This window comes from Thamnophis sirtalis, unplaced genomic scaffold, assembly GCF_051295495.1.
Source record: "Thamnophis sirtalis isolate CommonGarterSnake01/CBP01778 unplaced genomic scaffold, rThaSir2_p1.2 scaffold_3, whole genome shotgun sequence".
Classification (NCBI taxonomy): domain Eukaryota; kingdom Metazoa; phylum Chordata; class Lepidosauria; order Squamata; family Natricidae; genus Thamnophis; species Thamnophis sirtalis.
This window is the reverse complement of record NW_028261383.1, coordinates 67,511,921-67,535,032: the sequence shown is the minus strand read 5'-3', so window position 1 is coordinate 67,535,032 and position 23,112 is coordinate 67,511,921. Positions and strand designations below refer to the sequence as shown.

Here is a 23,112-nt window from a genome sequence, read left to right as displayed (position 1 = left end):
TAAGCTGTTTGAATAAATGCCCTTTTTCCTCCACGTCATTCCTCACCTGCATCAAAATGAAAGATTTTCCAGGTGAAAGCAAAGGTTTCTTTTCAAGTTTTTCAGCTTTCTCTCTCCATTCTCTTACAAGAGTAATCAGTTCAATAAATAAATTAAGTTTAGTAATTCCAGACTTGATTCTTTGGGTCTTGACTTTTTTTTAAACAACTTCTAAAACTATTTTTATGAGAGACACCGGTGGCTCAGTGGCTAAGATACTGAGCTTGTTGATCAGAAAGGTCAGTGGTTCGAATCCCTAGCGCTGTGTAAGGCAGTGAGCTCCCATTACTTGCCCCAGCTTCTGCCAACCTAGCAGTTTGAAAGCATGTAAAAATGCAAGTAGAAAAGTAGGGACCACCTTTGGTGGGAAGGTAACAACGTTCTGTGCACCTTTGGTGTTTAGTCATGCCAGCCACATAACCATAACCAACCCAGCGTTGGCTCTTCGGCTTTGAAATGGAGATGAGCACCACCCCCTAAAGTCAGGAACGACTAGCACTTATATGCGAGGGGAATCTTTACTTCTACCTTTAAAACTATGACAATTTATATCTCTTACTTATCTATCCCGGTGTGAAAGCACACTGAACCCTTCCCTACTTCAAAGTTCCCCTCTCTTTTTAAAAAAAATTAGGGGGTAAAGTTTAGTCTTAGTTAATCATTGCAGATAATTGGAAACAAAATAAAAGCTAAAAAAATATACAGTGAAAATGCTGCTTTATCTTGTCAAAGTTACAATGGCTGCTCCCATTGCAGAAAAGGTTAGCCCTCACAGGTCTAGGACTATATGTAAAGCATTCATCAACTTTAAAATACCCTGCTACTTCTACCAGCTAGAAAGACTGCAGTTGCTAGCAGAACTAAACTGAGAAATTAAATGTAGCTCACCTTTGTATTCAAACGGATGTTAAATATTCTCTTATTCTTAACTTAAGCTAGTTATGTAAATCAGTGGTCCCCAACCCCCGGTCCGTGGACCGGTGCCGGGCCGTGGAGTACCTGGCACCGGGCCGCGCAGCCGGAGAAAAAGCGGCTCAGTCGTCTCCGAGTTGCCCAGAGAGGGGCGGCGCGCCCGGGACGGAGACGGCGCTTCCCCGCCCGGCCTTGGCTTGTGAGAAGGAACGGCGGGAGAGGTAGAGAGAGAGAGAGAGAACGTCGGGCAGCCGAGGGCGGGGGGGGGTCTTTTGAGGGGAGATGGGGGTGCGCGATTTTGGCGCGCATGCGCCCTCTGCGGGCATGGGTGGGGGGCTGAGAGGAGTCTAACGGTAGCGCAGGAAAGGGGAGGGTATGAGCGCCACCTGAGGTGGTGAGGTGCAGTCGCCAGATTCAGGCCGCCGCTGCCGCTATTGCAGCGCATGGTGGAAAAGCGGCGGTCTTGCCCACCCCTTCCCTGCCTCCCGCCCGCTCCAGTTGCCGCAGCCAGGGGTGGGGGCTCGGTGCCTGAAGTCTCTTGCCTCTCTTCCAAAATTTCACCAACGGGCATCGGGAAGCGCGCTCTTTCTCTTCCTCACAAAACACATTTCCTTTCCCCCCACGCGTAGTTATTGGCGATATGGACTCTTGGAGGCTGCGCTCCCGGGTCGCATTTCCTTTTTGCAGCCCACGAGAATGCCTGGTTCTGAGCCTCAAAAAACGAGAGTTCTCTTAAGGCTGCAAAAAAGGAATATACTTTGGTCCTTGAAGCGCTTTTCCTGTTATTTGGACATTATATATATACGTACGTACATACGTACGGTATGTATATATGCATGTATGTATGTATGTGTGTGTGTGTATGTATGTGTGTGTGTGTATGTATGTATGTGTGTATATATATATATATATATATATATATATATATATATATATATATATATATATATATATATATATATATATATATATATATATATATGTCTGTAGTCCATAATATAGTGATGATTTAAAAAAAAATTAGTTGAGCACATGGAATCTTTTTTCTTTTAGTATATTTTGGAGGTGGGGGCCCACTTTGTTATTTAAGATAGTATCTCCTTTTATATATGGTAGTGAAGATACCTAATACTCCCACCCCCTATTTCCCCCACGACAACCTTGTGAGGTGGGGGGGCTTAGATAGAGTGAATGGGCTAAAGTTACCCAGCCAGATCAGTATCAAACATTGATACTAGGCCCTAGTATGGCATGTTTAATACAATAAAATAAAAGTTGTTTAATTAAAACAATCTGATATATAAACAATCAATGTGTCGTCGCGAACAACGCCCCCCCACCCCTGCACGCACTCAGCGGGCCACGGTAAAATTATCAAAGGCTGACTGGTCCGCGGCGATAAAAAGGTTGGGGACCACTGATGTAAATCACAGAAAGTCAGATTTTCCACTACTATTAGGGTTTATGTCTGCTATAGAGAAACAGGAGATAAGAATAGGAACTTACTTCTTTAACAGTAAATGCTTTTCTCTCACATCCCCTGCACCCAAACAATGCATTCAGAAAATTATGTTAGGGAAATTGTGTTACTACAGTCATTTTCATTTGCATAATCAAATACAATCATTTGCCTATGCAAATATACATTTTGCAGAGAGGAACATTCAGATAGGTAAATTATGAGTCTAAACCAGACACTGAAGTGTGACAAAATAGGTTTACAATATTGACTTCTGTTCTGGAGAATTATTACAAATATTTTCATATTATGAAAATGCCATGTTCATCTGAAGGATGCATTCCTACACATCAAAATTATATGAAATTATAATGTATCCCTAATTTAGTTCTGACCTTTACCCTAACATTTATTATCTGAATCTTTACTCAGAAAAAATAGACCATATTTTATTGTTTAGCATTGAGCTAAAATAATCAAATCAAACCTTTATTGTCAATGGACAATATGTGTACAATGTATACACAATATATGTACAATGTATACACAATATGTGTACAATTAAGACCTATTTTTCTGCAAAGTAGAGGGACTTTACCTGATTGAGTTTTGCTGAAGCCTCAAAACTAAGTTTCCATGTATGCAAATCTGAAAGATTATAACCGAATAATATTTATTAATTAAACTTGTATGCTGCCAGATTTTCATTCACAGTAGAATATCTGTATAGCATATGCCAATAAGCAAAGATTTGATCAGTAATATATTGCATTTAAAAATTAAAGGGTCAAAAATGAACCTTGGATTACTGGATAACTGAACAAATAGTCTGACATTTTGTTCTATGCGTATTTGACTAAAATAGGTACACAAATTCAAAACAGGTACTATACCTATCTTTTACAAAGATTGTATTTATTCAATTGTCACTTTTTTCTAAATATATGGATCGAAGGCTCCAATCCTATTTTATGTATTTTTTTTAACAGTAGCCATGTAATATTCATATCTGATGGAACAGATAATTATCTGAACACAAAATGAAAAGACAGTTCTCATTTGAGTTTTATAACAAGTTATTTATTCATAAATGAGATAAAATACTTAAAACCTATTTGTATTTTACAACATTCAAGGAGGTATGTCATTTTATTAAACATTCCTTAAAAATATTTTTGGTGACAATGTGAAGATGAAGATGTATTATAAACTTTGGGATTGGGTGCATTTATGTGGACTTAGGTGCAAATACATCTTTTTGTCATCTTTATTTTTGGAATATCAGGGTAATATTGCGGTCTTTTTGTAATATTAATACTTTTACAAAATTAGTCTAGTTCTCCATTAAAAGTTGCACAAGTGACTCCAAAGTGACACAGCAAAATTGACTTTTGAATTTCTTTACAACCTGATAAAGTAGGTTAGGAGGAGGGGAAGCAAGTGGCCAAGTAAATAATGTTTTGAAGTTGAGCTTTCATGTCTACAGCCAAAACACTATAATCTTAATGTATTGGCCGTGCACGAGGGATACTGTGAAGAAACCATCCTCTCCTACCAAATGTGATGTTCCCGTGGGTCGTCCATGAGGCCAATGTTGAGAAAAGACAGGACACGAACTTTCTCGAGATGGAGCGACCCAGATTGGGGGTCTGGTAGCCCCTTTTATTGGGATAGAACAAAGGCAGGAGGAGCAATAGCATGTGATAAAAAACAGCCTGTAAAAGTACAATTTCTAATCTACTGCTTCAGGAAAGTTCTCTCTATATATGGTCAAATCCTGGGCGTCATTGGTAGGGCACATCTCAGGATGTTATGTTATTCACTATCAGGTTGTTATGGCTTTCTCGGAGCCAGTTGTCTCCTGTGTGATTCAGCGTGACTCTGCAGGCCTTAATATGAACTAGGCCATGGAGGACACACACCTACACAAGGAGCTATATTACAACAGGATACTGTAGTAAAAACTCAATTTCAAGAATAATTGTGTCTATAGTATACAATATACCATATCATAAAAATCGTGAACGAATGGTGTAAAAGAATATTGTTGATGAGAATAACAATACCATAAAGGAAAAATACAGTAGGCACCATTGGCAGCTACCTTGCTTCCTCTAAACCCTGCTCCCTCACCCTACTTTTCTGCATTCCAGCTGGAGACTATAATGCAATAAATGCATGTTAATACTTTTGACTGTTTTATTTAAGTTACTCCACCCTAGCAGTCCCTTAACACCCTCTGAAAATTAAGAGGGCAAAATTGAAGAAATTAGTAAAGAGGTGCTGCTCTATCAGCATCCACAACTGGGATGCTGTAATTCTGGCACAGTGTTTCTCAACCTTGGCAGCTTGACAAAATGTGTACTACGGTTCCTAGAATTCCCAACGCAGCGTTCTGGGAATTGAAATCAACCCACCTCCAAGCTGCTACAGTTGGGAATCGCCTAGGGCGGTAGTCGGCTCCTCGGCTACGAAAGGCAGCGTGCGACCAGATTCTTATCTCATTCTTATCTCTTTCCCTTCTAAAACCAAATTGGCGGGGCTCCCTCTGAGCGGCGAGCTCCTGACAGGGCTATAGGTTGCGATGAGCCGCGAGGGCGGAGGAAAGATATAAATGCGGCGGGGAGGGAAGCCAAGGGGATTAGTTGAGTCGTCCTCCTCAAGAAGCGAAGCGAGAAGAGTGCTCGAGCGAAGCGGGTAGGCTGAGAGGCAGCTCCTGGAAAAGCCGGGTCGGGATGAAGGCTGCGGTGTGGGTGCTGCTGGGCTGGATGCTGAGTGGGAAGAGCTTCCAGGGAGAAGCCCAGCCGGTAAGCGATGCCCCAAAAGTGCCTGCGCTTTTTCTTCCCTGCTTTGGCTTCGAGCCTTGCCCCTCCCCTGCTCGCAGCAGAAATTCGGGAGGCTTTGAACAAGTTCAGGCATTTGAACTTCTGCCTGGAAAGGTGGCTTTCAAAAGGCTCACCTTTCCATTGTTTAGGAGATGTTTGGTTGTCAGGCAGGGCTTTGGGAGAACCAATTCTGCTGAAGACTTCAGCAGAAATACCTAGAAAGTGTGACTTATCTAATCTGTATTAGTTGAAATATCAGCAACAGTCTTTCATCATAGGGAAACTACTTAGAAAAACAAGAACCGAATTAGCCTCCGCCTGGTGCAAATAAACTTTTGAAAGACTTCATTCTAAAATTAGGAATTGTTTTTGAGTAAAAGTGATCAGAAATTGGGGATGAGATGTTTTCTTGATGGACTTGTAAAAAGGCCAATAATTTCAGGGTTCAAATACATATAATGGTACAAAAAAATTAAAGATCAACATCCGGCTGAAAACAGTACTCTTCTTGTTGGAATTCAAGGACAGCAATTAAATAAGAGCCATGGAAAATTATTTTTTATATATGATTCCTGTTGCAAGATATCTTCCATTATCACTGGCACTCATCTGCATCCCAGCAAGTTATGGTTTTAATGAATATTTTAAAAATATTTTTTAAATGTCATATCCATAGCTAACAGTAGATTAGCTTCTTAACCCATTAGTTTGAGATCATACTTCACTGACTAATGGTTAACATCCATTTAAAAATGGGCTTCCCCGGGCTCCAGAGGCGGGAAACAGACCCATTTCTGGTACTTCCAGTAGGCCCGTTTTTTGCCTTCCCCAGGTTCTGGAGGTTTTCCTCGAGCCTCTGGGAGGGCGAAAACAGCCTCCCCCCAGGCTTCGGAGACGCTCCCTGAAGCCTTGTGGAGTGGGGGGGGGAACAATCCTGTGCTCCCCCACGTATGTGCATGTGATACCCCCCACCCCCACCCATGTATACGCATCTCCCACATACACAGCAGAGACCCAAAAATCAGCTGGCTGGCAGGAGGCATGCGCACATGTGTGTTGGAGCTGAACTGGGTGACTGCTCACATGCCCAGAGAGAGGGCTTCATGTGCCACCTTAGAGGAGAGGTGGAATATAAATATAACCATTTATCATCAGCATTTCCAAATCTTTTTAGTACTTAACTGGCTTGGTCAGTCAATCATTCAGTCATTTCTGGGCAGCTTATAATTTTCCTAGAAAGTAACATTCTATTTATTACATTTCCTTTTCTTTTAATCCTGGTTTTCTTTTTCATTACAGCTTATCAAATGCTATGAAGAAGATGGTATGTATAAATAAAATGTGGTTTTAGTTGTTAAAATTTTGTTGCATGTATTGGACATTCATGGACCCCATTGCCATTGTAGGTGGTTTAAAATATTATCAATATATGAAATCTTTGTGGGCTTTTTAATCAATGTGCATCAAACAAGTACACTCATCATATGTCTGCTTGACTTTTGCCCTTCCTTGACTGATTAGGCCAGACAAAGACCACAGAGGCCACAGATGGCAATCAGTGCCTCACAGAAGGAAGGAAAGAACTGAAGTCTCCAGCCTTAAGTTTTTTGTAAAGCCTCTTGTGAAGGACCTTTCTCTAGAATCCACTAAGTTGAATAATATCTGACCAGTTTGTCATTCCAAACCACTTAGAGAGGGCTGTAACTACTATGAAGTGGTATACAAACTAAATCATACTTAAAGAATGCAATTGTGTTGGTTACTCTATAAATAAATACTAGTGACTTTCTCATGACATTCTTTTTAATGTTATACTGTAATAGTATTACTGTTAATATGTTCAATTGTGAATTAGTAGTGGAAGAAGTGAATGAAGAAAAAATAAGGGATTGGCAGGGAAGGGTGAAGTCGTGACATGACATACTTCCTGAAAGGTGGTATTGAAATGTAGCAGGTTTATAAAACGGTGCATAGGAAGGATGAATTTGGATTTTGCATGAACCATATAATGTATTCCAGGACCCCAAGATCATATTTCCAACATTTGATGGAAAAAAGTTAAATTTCAGTGTAAATATTTGCACTTTGTAAAAGTGAATGTCACTCCTATGCAAGAAAAAATGTTCATTTTCTCAATCAGAATGTATTTTCCTTGCAGTTTTTTTAGCCATCATAAGAAATGAAAACAGACATACAAATAAGCAAATGATCTTGGGAATCCCATTTCAAACTGTTGAGCACGTGGAAATTTATTGATGACAGAAAGCAGGATATTTCTGCAGGCTAAATTAGTACACATACATTTTTCAATGATTTTGACGATTCTTACATAATTTTCTTCAGGAAAGGTATGAGGTAAAATGGCTGTCTATTGAGATGTTTAATTCTAAATCTTCTCGCTTGGAGGAAGGTGTCGGGTAGCCAAAAAAGAGTCATACCGCAGCTGGACTTTTACTGGCAAACTCTCCAGTCCACCTCCTATAGATGTGATTCTGTGGCTGTTGGCTTTTCTGTACCCTTTCTGGAAGGATAGCCGAGGCAGAAGGCAACTCTAAATGACATGTCTGCCACTATGGATTTTTCTGGGGACGAATGATGGTGTTCAGAGAAGAAAGAGTACCTCAACCAAGGTTTCAAGGCTTTGCAGGCTAGTCGGGCCAGTCTAATAAGCTGGAGGTTTTCCCTGCAAATATACTCACACCTCACTTTCATTCTTTGCAAGGGCCTCATCCTGAGTTGGAACAAGAACATAGATTCACACCAGCAGATCTTTTTAATATCAGCATCAAGATTGTTGAAATTCAAGGAATGTGTAACTTCAACATAACTTGGATCCTTAATGCAGACGGTAAATTTCATTATTTAAGTAATAGGCCAATAAATATTTTGTATTAAATGTAACAAATACTTTCCTGTATAATGAATACTGTAATGCTCGCTTGTAATATTCCCTTTCTATCCTGATTGGGAAGTAAGCAATGTTGTGATTGTCTTATTTTAGTTCCTGTAGGCTTTGGATGGAGAACAACAGGCCTTAGCTAAACTCTGATAAAAATAAGTAGCTCTGGCATATTTGGCCTTCTGGATCTAGGATATTACCATCTTCGATAAGCTGACACCACCCTGTACAGACCTGGTGGACAATCTGGAGGTCCTAAATTCATGATTCCTGCTCAAGGATCAAGTGGCAGTTGTGGTTGGGAGAGCCTTTGTACAACTTCATTTTGTGTGCTAGTTGCACCCTTTCCTGGATCATGAGACTGTGCTCAGAGTTATACCCTGGTCACCTCAATGGAATGGATTATTATAACATGCTCTGAATGTGGCTGTCCTTTCAAGAACATTTGGAAGCTTCAATTGATGAACCGTGTGGCTGTACTAACAGTTATGTGTGCCCCTAAAATGGCACACATTACACATTTGCTCCATGAGCTGCAATAGGTTTTCAGTCTGTTACTGGGTACAATTCAAGGTGTTGATTTTGGCCTAAAAAGCTCTAAATTACATGAGATCAGGTTTCTTGAGGAACTGCCTTTTCCTAGTTATGTCTATTTGTTTCATCAGTCCAGCAAGAGGGGTATGCTGCAGGTCCTGCCTGCTAAGGAATTTTACCCTCTAGAACAGGGTTGTCAAATTCAAGGTCCAGGGGCCAAATCTGGCCCATGGGGTGCGTAGATCTGGCCCATGGGGCCATCTTGGAAACAGCGAAGGACCGGCCTGTGGTGCCTCTGCCAGCGAAAACTGAGCTCGGGAGGGCCACAGGAGGGTTGCATAAGTGACATCAATCCGGTAATGCCCACCCTGGGCCCCCAAGGTCAAACACAACCGTGATGCGGCCCTCAATGAAATCGAGTTTGACACCCCTGCTCTAGAACATTACTCTTCTGGGGTGAAGTTAGTGTCATTCCTAGTAGTTTTCCAGCAAGTTCTTAAAGTGTGTTTTTCCAGAAACCTTGGGATACCCATGAGAAGGCTGCAAGGTAGTTGTATGATGTTAGATTATTGTTCTCCCGCAGTCTTGACTTTTTCATGTTTTTAATCTGATTTAGGTTCAATCTTTTAAGATTGGTTGTGTTGTTTTAATTGTTTCCGTGTTTGTACACTGCCACAGTCATGTCCCAAAGTTACTTTTTTAGGAGGCAACTGGACTTTTTTGATTTTTCCTTTGAAGATGTTTGGCTTCTCATCCAAGAAGCTTCTTCAGTTCTGCCTGGATGGTGGGGAATGGAAGGATTTATATTCCTTGCAGACAGCTGGTCATTTGCATTCTTTTTAGACAGCCATTGATTGAGGCCATTTGGAGGTTTCTCTGTGTCATCATGGTCACCTGAGTAGTGCAAGTGTGTGTGGAGCCTTCTTGGCTGCAGGCTGTGTTCTGAGCTGTGTTCCTTTACTGTTGAAGACAGGCGCAGGCTATTGGCTTGGATGAGCCTGTGTTTCTGCATCTCAAACAGAAACGCAAATGGTTCCTGTAGTCTGCAATTTTTCTGGAAATCTGTTCATACTTCCACATCCATTTGGGGCAACCAAGATGACTGAGAATCTCCACAGACGTTCACCAGAGTCATGTTTTGATATATGGATATTTCTTCCATATCACATGAGGAAACTTGATTTTTGGGGACAGCTATTAGAAAACAGTAATCTGTCTTGTAGAATTTTCTGTGTCATAAATTAATTTATTAGTAAAACAAGTTACTAGAAAACCTAGTCATGATCTGAATCAAGTATTTTAAGAAATACTGGCTTTAAGATTTTCTGTTGATAACCCAATCAAATGTGTAGTAATTAGAAGGCAAACAGAGAGAGTAGGAAATAGTATTCTTTGAACAAATGTGAAAAGTTATTAGAAGAATGTAGATCTCTTTATTGCTGTCCCATAAGGCAAAAATATCAAATCAGAAAAGAGGACACAACCTTCTTCTTTCCTTAACATTTTGCAGGCTTCTTCTTGAATAACTGAAAGCACTTTTAACTTTTTTTGGTTTTGCTATGTGTATGTGAACAAAAAGTTTTTAAAACTGAAATATATATTTAACGCAAAATGTATATTCAAATTATAAAAATAAGAAGTGCATGCAAACAGATATTTCATATTTTTATTAATTGGGGATGGGAGGATTAAAAATATTATAGAGTTTTCCCTTGCTCTTTCTGTTTTATGACTCCTGTCTGATTTAGATATGCAAAACACTTAGATTACATCTAAAATCCAGCAGTAAGAGAACAAATTTATAGTTCATTATTGGATAGCATGTAGATAGATGCATGGAATAGGATGCAGAATTGGCTCAAGGTAGTAAAGTAACCGAAAATCTGCCCTTGTATGTCTGAGAGACCTGTAGTAGTTGGAATGGCACTGTTACTGATAAATTCTTTGACAAAATAATTTTCTTGCAGCCAGTATACAATACTTGAAGGCAACCAAAATATGTGAATTAAATCAAGGCTGTATTCGCTGTGACTACTTAGAAGCATTTCAAAGTCAAACCAAGTCTGAGCATCAAAAAGTAAGAGTTTTTTTATTTAAAAAAGTTGTGTTTGCTGCTGTTATGTTGTGCTGCTAGGATAGGATTTTAGTCACCTTAATGACCTAATACAACAGTAAATTATTTCTTTTAAGACAACATGGTGAGTTGTACTAGAAATTGTTTCTGTAGAATAGAACAAAAATTGTGTAGCTTTATCTTCTGAGAGGAAATGATAAAAATCTGGTTTTTATGTAAAATTATTGTGAGATAAAAATAAATTTCAGTGTTCCAAATGTGCTCACAGTTTATATTCTTTAATACATTGTTTTGCAACTGGCTATGGTTGGTGGATATTAAAGTATCATAAAAATGGAAAATTGACTAAACTATTAAATTTCTATTTTGTTTGAGTAAAAACACAATTATTCTGATTTTTTTGGTACACTTAAAATCTTACCAAATCCTATGTTGGACAGTAAACAATAATGACCAGAAAATAAATGGTAACCCAAGATAAATTTTGAGGTAACTCAGGTTAAAAATCAAAATAATATATATATATTTGCATATATAACACTTACTCAAGTCAAAGGTTGAATGTTTACATACTTAGTTTATAGCATGTCAGATTACAAAAGCAGCAAAAGAAATAAATCAAAATTATAAAGAACAATGGTACTAATAAATTAACCTCCCTCAAGATATATGGCAATTAAAGTTAGGGTTGAAGATACAGAAAAATGAAACTGTCTTTAAAATTCATAAGGTAAGAAGGAAAAAAAAAAGATAAAAAGAGACAAAAAAAAGAAAAACAACCCAGAAAATAAATAGAAAATGTACAAGCATGATAGGACAATAGTTAAAAATTAGTTAAAAATTTTCAATATTTTATAAGTTTTCCATAAATGAAATAACATAACATCTTATGTTATGTTTTTTTAAGATTTTTAAAATTGCAGGTCATTTTTAAAATCAAATTAAATATCAATGATAATAATCAGTGCACAATAAATCACAAACAATCATACTACAGTAATTTATAGCCAAACTTTGAACAATAAATTCTTATTTAAGAAATCATTTAAAAATTGGAATACTGTGGTTTTATTTTAAGAGAAATTCAAATTTTGGATGTGATTCTAGCTGATAAATGGAATTATAATTTTAAAAAATCACTTTCCATTTGGATTAACTTCTATGTCAGATTTATGATGGGGATACTCTTAACAAGCCTTCCCAAAATGGTTTGATCAAATAGCAAATTTAATTCTGGCGAGATAGTGCCTGACATAAACCAGATTTAGGCCAACAAACTGCGTCATGTATGATTTTTGGAAGCAACTGATTTCTAATTTTTCTATTCTGGGCCAATAAACCTGCATTTAGAAAATCCCATTATATATATTTTTTTGATATTGTCATCTTAGTATTTCATTAATGTACCAGATCCAATCAGTAGTGGAAAATTGAATAAGTGAGGAGTATACACACTTCTGCTTGCATTTCTGAAAGAGCATGGAGAGTGGATTAGTTCATATCCAAATTTATATAACCTTCAAATACATTTAATTACAGTGGCAATTCAACTTTGTTGGATTCTCTCTAGAAGAAAATACTAATTACTTCATTGATGTTTACAACCTTCCACCAACAAATATAAATGAGGATCATTCAAAAACACAGATACAGCTAATTTCTCCAGGTAACTGATTAAATAGTGTTGATTTACAAATCTTCATCTTTAAATGGCTTCTGTAATTTTAAGGTGATATGTATATATAAATATGTAAAACTGTTATACATATAGTTAAAAGTAATGGGTCCAGCCGATCTTTGTTTGATAAATAGAACAAGCATGATATTTAATCTGTTGATTTAGAATGTGTTCATTTGCTCTTCAGTGGCTTATACTTTCATGCAGTTTTCCTAATCTTTATTTTAAAAGCTTTTTCTTATAACTGGAATCAATTGATTTAGATATTATAAATGTTCATAATTTCTAACGCAAAAACTCTTATTTAAATTCAGACTGTGAAGATAATAGCTTGAAATATTGCCAAAACTGTATAGAAAAAGGTAAGCAGTTATTTTCATTAATTCATTACACTAAGGCTCATTAAAATGTATTATAAAGCATATTTCAAGATATTAAATGCAATGGGGACCATAAACTGTGACTCATAAATAAAATGCCAAGGAATACAGGGGCACCAAGAGGACGAAGATGCTTGCTATTTTTGGTTAACTACAGAAGAACATTTGATTATATTACTTTTCCTGCCCGTTTTAATTAGCAGCTCTTAATGCATTTTTTTGCATTTATGTAGAATAGCTTTGTAACCTTTTAGAACTGGAATCTATCTGAGGAAATTGTGCGTTCCACTACTATACAGTCATGGCTTTTCAAATTCAGTTCTTTTCTGACTGATGTGGCGTTAGCATGTAAAATTCTCTCGTTATAAGATTTCAACTAGAAATTAAAAATCATTTTTTCTCCTATTTGCTGCTGTGCATGACCAATACACAGTCTCTGATTAATGCCGGTTGAGGAATTTGTTTATTTGTCTATCTAACATTTTTATAGCATGCCCAACTGGAAAGACTCTGGGAAGGTTACAAAAGGAAATCTGGGGCTGTCATCCTAACACATATGACAGGCACCAGGTTAGGTTTTTCTTTTATTTACATTCACCTTCTCTTAATCAGACATCCTGCTTGTTTTATGTAATTTAGTTGTGGTTAATTTTAATTTTACTCTTATTCTTTTGGCACTAGGAAACAGATTATTCCCAGTTGCCCAGTCTGAAAATATCAGATTTATCATTTCACGTAACAATTGTCACCTAAAAGTTACCTAAAATTTCTTGCAAAGGGATGTCCTCAAAATAAGGAATTACTTGTTTAGTAGTCACAGGATAGTTTTGAAATATATAGTAAATACAATAAACAAATTAATTAAATATTTCTAAAAACTACTATGAGAGCAAGAAAATACTATATTAATCTCCTTTGAAAAGAAAATGTTGAAAAAGAGTTAAGTAATTTTTTTAAAATGGCAGTTTTAAAGCACCAGTTGTTTAGGGCATTCATTAATCATTTCTATAATTATTTCCATTTTTCTGTCTAGGATCTGAAAGCCATGTGTGCTTTAAGATAAAACAATGAAAACATCAATCATATTTTTAATCTGGATTTATTTTTAATTTCACAGGGAGTTTATGGAATCCAAATATAACAATATGTAACAGGGAATTTGAAATAGAAGTGAATTTTACACCTAGTAACTTTTGTTCTAAATATAAAATACATCTTTGTGACTCTCATGAATGCGATACTTCAATTCTTCATGTTGTGCCTTCTACCAAGGTATATATTTTTCTTCTTTAACTATAAAACTGGGAGTGAGTATGATGATTAATAGTCAGATTACATGACTAGGGCTGATAAGAGTTGAACACAGATGACACCAGATTGAATAAAGTCAAAATTAATGTAAATATTAGCTTTTGAAAAACACCATGAAGTTATAAGCTGAACAGATAAGAAATAAAAAGTGTCACAATTCTTTTTTTTTTTAAAAAGTTCTGTAATACATTTAACTGGATTTTTTCTTGCAATAGGGTAACAGTAATAGAGTTTCTGAAAAAATAAGAATGAATGATCAAGAAGGAAAGATAATATTTAAAGAGGTAAGATTTTATTTTCGTTTGTAAGGAAAATGTCAAATTAGAATGGTTGTATTACTGTTTCTGATCTGTGGCCCAAAGATTGAAACAGAAGTTATACCTGATGCTATCTGCCTCATCAATGTCTATGAGGGGGTAGTTATTCAAATAAGCTTTGCCAGTACTGTCTTGCTGTAAGAGGTCATAGTTTAATGGGCAATTTTTGGGAGGGTTAATAATATTGCACGAAAGGAGTTTAATAGCAATAGCACTTATATACCAATATGGATTTATATACCACTTCATAGTGCTTTACAGGCTTCTCTAAGCTGTTTACAGAGTCATCATTTTGCCCGCAACAATCTGGGTCTTCATTTTATCGACCTCAGGAAGATGGAAGGCTGAGCCAACCTTTAGCCAGTGAAAGTCGAACTGCCAAACTGCTGGCAGCCGGCAGTCAGCAGAAATAGCCTGCAATACTGCCTTCTAACCACTGTGCCATCACGCCTCTTAATAAATGCTTTTAAAGGTGATGGCCCTAATATAGTTAGAAAGGGAACTGTTTCTAAAGGCATCTCTGTTCTTGAATGCAATTTTTAATGTTTAGCATTGATTTTTGACAGGATAATATGGAAGAATTCAAGCAATTTGAATATTAATGTTTTAGCACGGGGCTCCTGAACATACTACTTATTAAATAGAAAGCTTTTAATATGGCTTTATTTTTGTAGTTAGATTTCAAGAGGAAATTAGGCAATTAAAACTTTTGAATTTGACTTTTAAAAGGTATGCGCAAGTACACAGAAGTTATTTTAAACTTGTTATAATCATTCACATTTCTTGTTGCTTGATTACACCCTATTACCTTCTCTCAATGTCTTGCACATAAGGTGTTACTCAGGTGTGAGTTCCGGCAAGCATTACTGCCAGTGTACGCTGCGCATATGCGCAGTGCAATTAAAATTGTTCTGCACATGCACAGAACCAAAAAACAAGATGGCAATGACGGGGAACCAGTTCGCGGGTGTGGCAGGCCTGGGTTCACTGCCAGTTCCACCAACCCAGGCACTAAACCATTACCAATTTGGCTGAACTGGTCCGAACCGGTAGGAACCCACCACTGGTGTTACTAAAAGTGATCATAAGTACTTCATCAGGCTTTGTAAATCCATAATAATGTGTTTACTGACTGAAATATTCTAATGTCCTGCCTGAGGAGACAAAATGCACCTCATCTTTTTCTTGGAAGGCTAAGTGAAAAAGAAAACTTTTAAGTCAGAAAAAGGTTGGAAGTAAATTTAGGAATTTTATCTTATATATAGATGTTTCTCCAACAACAGTTTATGCTAATGGAATATGATATGCATATCTAACCAAAATGGATTTAATGTTCATGGGACGTGCCTTTTTTCTTTTTAAACTGAAGAAGTGTAGAATGGATTGCTTTTCTACAATTGTATTCTCACAGCACTACCTTCTTCACTGTTGTTAAGAAATTCTCAATGCAAAATTAAATATAAATGCAATATTTAAGCACTGTATTTAATAATAATACCAGTGTTATTATTTTGCTTCTCTTCTTCCAGCTAATTCCTTATTTTCCAGGATGTCAAAATGACTGCAAAAGATACTCACATTATCAAACAGTTTGCAGTGAAGAACCAATCCTAGGTTAGTTGATAAATGTTTAACTATGGATGGAAACATTAAGCTTTATATGCTAAAGTACTTTTCTTAGTATAAGCCTAAGATTGGCCAGTGAGATCATTAAACTCATTCAGGCAGTTTCAGACTACCGCTTAAGCTTTATTTTCTTACAGGATTGTGAGAATAAAAGAGCTTGGTGGTGAGAGCTTTGAGCAATTTTATAGGAAGAGCAAGAGATAAAATAATAATCTTGGTGAAGAAGTAGTGCAGAATGCAGAATAATAGAGTTAGAAGGGACCTTGTAGATCTTCTAATCCAACCCCCTGCTCAGGGAAGAAACCCTATTCTATTTCAAACAAATGATTGTTCGATCTCCTTTTAAAAGCTTCCAGTGCTGGAGCATTCACAACCTCTGGAGGCAAATTGTTCCACTGATTAATTGTTATAACTGGCAGGAAATTTTTCCTCAGTTCTAAGTTGCTTCTTTCCTTAATTAGTTTCCATCTGTTGCTTCTTATTCTGCCATCAGGTGCTTTGGAGAATAGCTTGGCTCCCTCTTCTTTGTGGTAGCTTCTGAGATACTGGAACACTGCTATCATGTCACTCCCAGTTCTTCTTTTCATTAAACTAGACATATTCAATTCCAGCAGCCATTCTTTATATGTTTTAGTCTCCAGTCCCCTAGCTGTCAGGAGTCTGTGACATATTTGCAAGCAAGACACAAGGTAACAAAAGCACTCTCTTGAAATAAGCAGGCCGCCAAGACACACAGTATGCATTTCATGTGACCTAGCTCAGATTTTGACTAGCAGGTGGGGAGAGAGGCAAATATTGTGTTGATGTGCTAACCATGAATAAAAACATCTTCATTCAGGTTTAGTTCATTTGTTTTGCTGAGAGTGTAGCAGACAGTGTGTGTGGTATAAATATGATTGTACATAGTTAATTCAAGTAGTGCATGAATTCTCTCTCCCTCTTTTTTTTCAGAACCAAAAGATACAGTTTTTATAGTAACAAGATCAGGTATTGGATAATATTCTGTTCAATTTCAGCACTATTATGTGATGCCAATCATTGTATAATGTTGTAGAGTAGTGATAATGAGTAACTCTATCCCATGTATTTGAAAAAGTGGCCTTCAAAAGAAGCCATAGAAGAATTTTCCAGGCAGATTTTAACCTCTACAGCATATGGATAAGAACCAGAAGAAACACATTGAGAAAGACATATCAGGAAGATAAAAGGATGATTTCCATGGGACAGTAACATTCTCATTGAAAAATGCCAGGATTTATTAGAAAAGTGTTAAGGTGGGAATGGTCAAGAGTCAATGGAATATTTGAGTCTTGCACGTCTTAACTTCCAACCATTCATTTAATGATTTTTCAAAGTTTTGACGGCACTGAAAAAAGTGAATTATGACCAGTCCTTACACTTATTACCATAACAGCATCCCTGTGGTCACATAATCAAAAGTTGGGTATTTGGAACGAGTACCCAAGTATTTATAACAATTTCAGGGTCCCAGAGTCATATGATTGCCCTTTGCAACTTTTCTAGAGGGCTTCCAACAAGCAAAGTCTATAAGGGAAGTCAAGTTTGTTTATTGACCATGACAAGAGAGATCATGAAATCAGTCATACAACTCATGATTGCATCGCTTAGTAACAGAGGTTCTGGTCCCAATTGTGGTTATAATTTGAGGAATACCTCTATTGGAAGTTATAAAACTTTATGGGAATCAAATGCTAAGCTGCAAGAAGATGACAGCAGGAAAAAAATTACCTTTCTATATGCTCCCCAGAATATAAATTGCTTATTTAATTATTTTGCTCTGTATCTTTTAATTTAAACCAGACCATGGTAGCCTTTATCTTTAACTACTCTGTATTTTATCAGGAAAAAAGGGGAAAGAAAAGATAAGAGAGTTTTGTAAGGTTTATAAAAGATAAATTTATTTCTAAGACATTGTGAGTGAAGAAGATAAATAGAAATAATAACAGTGTAAAAATGGATAACAATGTGAAAATCACAGAATCACAGGGCTGCACAGAGCCTTGGAGGTCTTTTAGTCTAACCACTTGTCCAAGGCTGTGGTGACCTTATATACTATCCCAGATAAATGTTGCCTAATATTTTCTTGAAAACCTTCAGCCATGGAGCACTCATAACTCCGGGAAACAAGCTGTTCACTGATTAATTGTTCTAACTGTCAGGAAATTTCTCCTTAGTTCCAATTCGGATCTCTCTTTAATGAGATTCCACTCATTATTTCTTGTCCTGCCCTCATGTGCTTTGGAGAATAGATCAACCCGCTCTTCTCTATGATAGCCACTCAGCTATCATGTCACTCCTAATCCTTCTCTTTGTTAGGCTAGTCATACACCATACGGGTTGGATTTACCACCTTTGCGTAATGAGGTGAACAGAATGAAGAACGAATATCCTTTGAATAAAAGATGCAGTTACATGTTGGGGAGGATGAAGGAGAGATCTGAATCTCCTCATCTTGATTATGACATAGAGACAACAGTTAAAATGGTTTGCTAACTGAACATACTGTATAGCAATTAATGACCAGCTTCTGACTAAGTAAAAGATGGGCTAAGATCAGAGCATGGAAAGAAATCGCCAAGGGAAAAAACATTGGACTGCCTTAGTTACTAAGGCAGATTGCAAACCTGCCCTGAGAAGGAAAATTGCTGTTCTGGATGTTGCAGACCCCAATCAACATAGAGAAGATTCCCAGGATAAGCCTTACTTACTGGCAAGATGTATGGATATAGGAGTGCATGGAATTTTAATTTAGAAAGTGAATAATGGAAGCTTAAATCCATATTTGGCTGTATGAATTCTAAAAGCAGTAAGTCCTGGAAATGTCATAAAGATCTTTACAGTCCTCAGTCTGACATAGGCAAAGAAAGACTTCCTTTGTGTCTCTCTGAGCATATGATAACAAGATACATTGACACTGAATATGGCAATTAGTTCTACATTGTGGCTGGCTACTATTTTAGTTATTTCTGGGGCTTTTTTCCTTTTGTTCCTTTCATGTGATGATGATAGGATAAGCAGCATATCTGTGGCCAGAGTCAATATGTACATTTTGGGGAGGTTGAGAACTACAACTCAGAGCTAGATGTAGCAAACAAGAAGGTGGTGTCAGTTCTTATCAGACGGTTTTGAGTCATGTTTTTTAATGGCGAGACTCCTATTTTAAACTTGATACAGGGGTGTCAAACTTGTGGCGTGTGGGCCAGATGTGTCACGTACTGGCCATGCCCACCCTCAGTTTAGCAAAGGGGGAGAAAGTTGTGATATGTCACATGATGACAATGTGCCGTTGTGAGTTTGACACCTCTGCTCTATGGTATTTACCTACTTAGCCTCTCAAAATGCCTACCAATTGGTAGGCTTCAGCAATCATGGTTAGAAGAATGTCCAAAGGCTTCAAATGGACTGCAAAGCTTCACGTTGCCAATTCCTAATTTGGACCATGATCAGAAGATTGCTTTGCTAGTCTTTGTGAATTTGGAGACTGAACCACTCTTGTTATACTGACATATTTTAGATTTCTCACATTGTCTCATTTAACCTCTAATGTTTCACCTCCATCTATGCTGTATCACCACTTGTGTACATGAGAATGCATTTTACATTCTTTTGAGACTCAGAAATGGCAATTGCTCATTTTTATTAAGTTAATTTTAAGGTTTTAAAATAATCTTGTAATCTTACAATCTGTTTTCTTCTCATTTAGATATGAAAAAAATGTATGTTGGCATATCCATCACTTTACTTCTGGTAGTGTGCATAGTTGCTGCTGTGCTTTATTTCAAGTGTAGGCATGGTAAGAGCTTATCTTATTCTGTTTTGTTTATAGTCCCTCCTCTACCTTCTGCCCACAAATGAAGGCTCAGAACATTGAAATGCTAGGTGCTACTTTGACTTTTCCTGTCAATTCTGTGACATGAGGGGGAGTGGGAAAAAGGAAGTGCTCCCTTTGAATCCAGATTCTTGTCTAAATTCTAAGAAACTGCAGGATTTCAAAATACACATGTATTTTGTAATTTACTGGGAAAATAACAAGTCCTATGGCATCTCAAACACTAGCATATGCTAACAGATCTGAGTATGGCACATATGATTAGGAAGTAGGCAGATGAGAAAGAACAGAGAGAATCTTTAAACATTGAAAGGAAAAGTTGCAGGCGGTGACAATTATTCATAGAAAGTAACTGCTGCAGAAAGTGTTAAGATGTGACACATGATAAACTTTATTTTTAATCTGTAAGAAATACTGTAATATTAAGCCAGTAACTCCATAATATTTCTAGTTTAGCTGCTTTCCACAATGAAATGTTTTAAGTGAAATTGAATAAATAATTAGAACCAGGGGGTCGATGACTGAGTAATCTGGAGAATAGAAATATTCTATCGATTTACTATTTCCAATGTCAATTTAGTGTTGTGACTGTAGAATAATTTGTTTTGTGCATGAAAATTGAAACATGTAAGACAATTTGGTGGTTGATTGGTTTCAACTATAAGGTGGTACTGATGAGTCCTTTCTGTGATTTATAATACTATCTGGAAAATTTTATTTATTGAAACAGTTTATGAAATACTGATATTGATACAACTTTGGTAGGACTTCCTTCCCATGAGACAAGATGATATATTACTGTATAAGCAAGAACATTGTAAGGATAAAATATAAATGTTATTCTTTCTAACACTACGTGCTTTGAATACTGTATATTGTTCATTTAAAAATAACTATACCAAAAATTGAGGTAGATATGTACAGAATGGTAGAGCTTGGTGATCACATGCTACTGCAACTTTGGGGAGGATATTCTTGATGTCCTGGAGGCTGCCTTTGTTGAGAATATATAGCAAAGGTATAATGGGTTTAGGTTTCCATGACAATTGTGTTTTCTTTGATATTGTTGGTGTTTGATTGTAATTTTCTTCAGAATATTTATTGGCATACGTTCCTAACTACAATGATGCCCAAATGACAAAATTACGTGCCATAATCTCACTGTGCATGCTCCACCCTTTCTTATGTGTCCTGATGTTAGCCTTATTAACACTGACAAATTTCCTCACTTGTTCCTCTCTTACATGGACAGTTATGGAAGCAATATATATTCAGCCTCAACACTTAGTGATAAAAGGTCTGAAAATCTCAAAGGCAGCCTAAGTAACATGAAATTCCCACTATGATAGTGTGTATTCTTCAAATAGGACATTCACAATTACTCATCTTGTGTACCCTGGGTAGACAGAAAATGCTTTCAGATTAAAGGCAGTCTTTCCTTTGTATGCTTACTTTTCATAATTCTCAGAAGGATGGGAAGATAGATGTCTGAAAACATGGTGTTGCAGTTACCTTCTACTTTTCTATATATCAATGGTAGTCAACCTGGTCCCTACCGCCCACTAGTGGGCGTTCCACCTTTCATGGTGGGCAGTAGGGGTTTGATGTAACTCGGTTTTATAAATTTTATAAAGTAAAGTTACTTCCCTACTTTACAAATCACCATTACTGTGGAACCGGTGGGCGGTTAGAAAATTTTACTACTAACAGAGATACAAAAGTGGGCGGTAGGTATAAAAAGGTTGACTACCTCTGCTATATATAGTTCAGCTGATCTATGATAACTGTTCCTCACTTATCTTTTAGATCCAATCTAAAGTATTAACTTAACTTAACCAAAACCATTAATACTCCTCCTGAGTGATTTGGCCTGTCTTTTATTATTTTGTTTTTAAAAGAGGAATTTATCTCTACCATATTCATTATAATTCAGCATTTTGTTGTTCCATAGGAATGTTGAACTGTTTGTCAGCTAATTTGTATAGTAAAACTATGTGCCACGGTATATTCCCAAGATAACAAATAGTTTTTTTCCCCAGCTTCCTTAAATGTGAATTTGCTTGCTCAAAGTTTCATTTTAACAGTGGTGCTGTTTTTTCCCCAAACAGGTCCAGCAAGTAAACTGCCTCATTTCCATCCTATAACAGCACAAAAACCCACAACAATTCTTGTTGTATATTCTCAAGAAGCCTGTTTACAGCATACCGTCCTATGTTTTGCTGAATTTCTACAGGAATACTGTCAAAGTAATGTTATAATAGATCTGTGGCAAAAACGGAGAATTGCTGAAATAGGACCTGTGCAATGGCTCGCTACTCAGAAAGGAATTGCTGATAAAGTCATTTTTCTTTGCCCAACCCGTTCAAGTGCTTTGTGTGATTCAACCTGCAAGAGCATTATAGAAAACCAGAAGAATTCTGAATGTATGTTCACTCTTGCATTACATTTCTTCTGCAGTGATTGGAAAATGGATTCTTCTCTTTGCAAGTACATGGTTGTTTCTTTCAATGAAACACATCCAGACCCAGTTCTCCCAAGTCCATTGAGCATCTGCCCAAATTATTTTTTAATGAAAGATATAGACTCCTTTTGTAGAGATCTTTACTTTTCACAGAGTAAGAGTTATAAAGCTGCAAAGGAGAAGTGGAACTGGAAATGTAAGATTAGGCCTGGATTGCAGGTATAGTATTGAAATAGAAATTGTTACTTGTTTCTCTTCTAACTATAAAAGTGAATTATTATAAGTTGGAAAACTTATACTACAGTTTTCAATACCATCTTCTGTGCTTACGAATGTGAATGGTAACAATTTTATAAAAGATATGGTTGGTAATTCATTCACAGGGATTAAAAGGACTGTGTGGGAGATGACCAGGCTGAGCCTGAGGCAGGAGTCAAAAGCGTCATGACTCCCTGCCTGCCTGCAAGAGATCGAAGTCCAAACCCCGTTGAATGCCTTAATTCCCACTCATTTCCCTTGACTGTTAGAAGCTCAGATTTTTGTAGAGCTTAAGTTTACAATATATCTTTATATTCATTTGAACTGCCTGAATTCCCTGATTTCGCCAGAGCTTGATAGATTAGTGATTATATTTAAATCACTGTACAGTTCAGGCCCATGATGTCAGATGTGGATTTCTCAAGCATTTCATTTGCACAATATAAAACTTTATTACTCCAGACGCCTATTGTTTCTTCCTCATAAACT

General features: G+C 37.0%; 1 protein-coding gene across 1 annotated transcript; it reads left to right on the top strand.

Annotated features, from left to right (window-relative positions):
• The first annotated feature begins 4,884 nt into the window (after positions 1-4,884).
• Positions 4,885-23,084, top strand: IL17RB (interleukin 17 receptor B). Its single transcript, XM_087709050.1, has 12 exons — positions 4,885-5,217; positions 6,535-6,559; positions 7,958-8,083; positions 10,636-10,745; positions 12,282-12,408; positions 12,735-12,782; positions 13,918-14,072; positions 14,327-14,395; positions 15,958-16,042; positions 17,006-17,041; positions 19,779-19,868; positions 22,013-23,084. The coding sequence occupies exons 1-12, from the start codon at positions 5,146-5,148 to the stop codon at positions 22,588-22,590; spliced, it is 1,521 nt and encodes a 506-aa protein (XP_087565176.1). The 5' UTR covers positions 4,885-5,145; the 3' UTR covers positions 22,591-23,084.
• Positions 23,085-23,112: the final 28 nt, after the last annotated feature.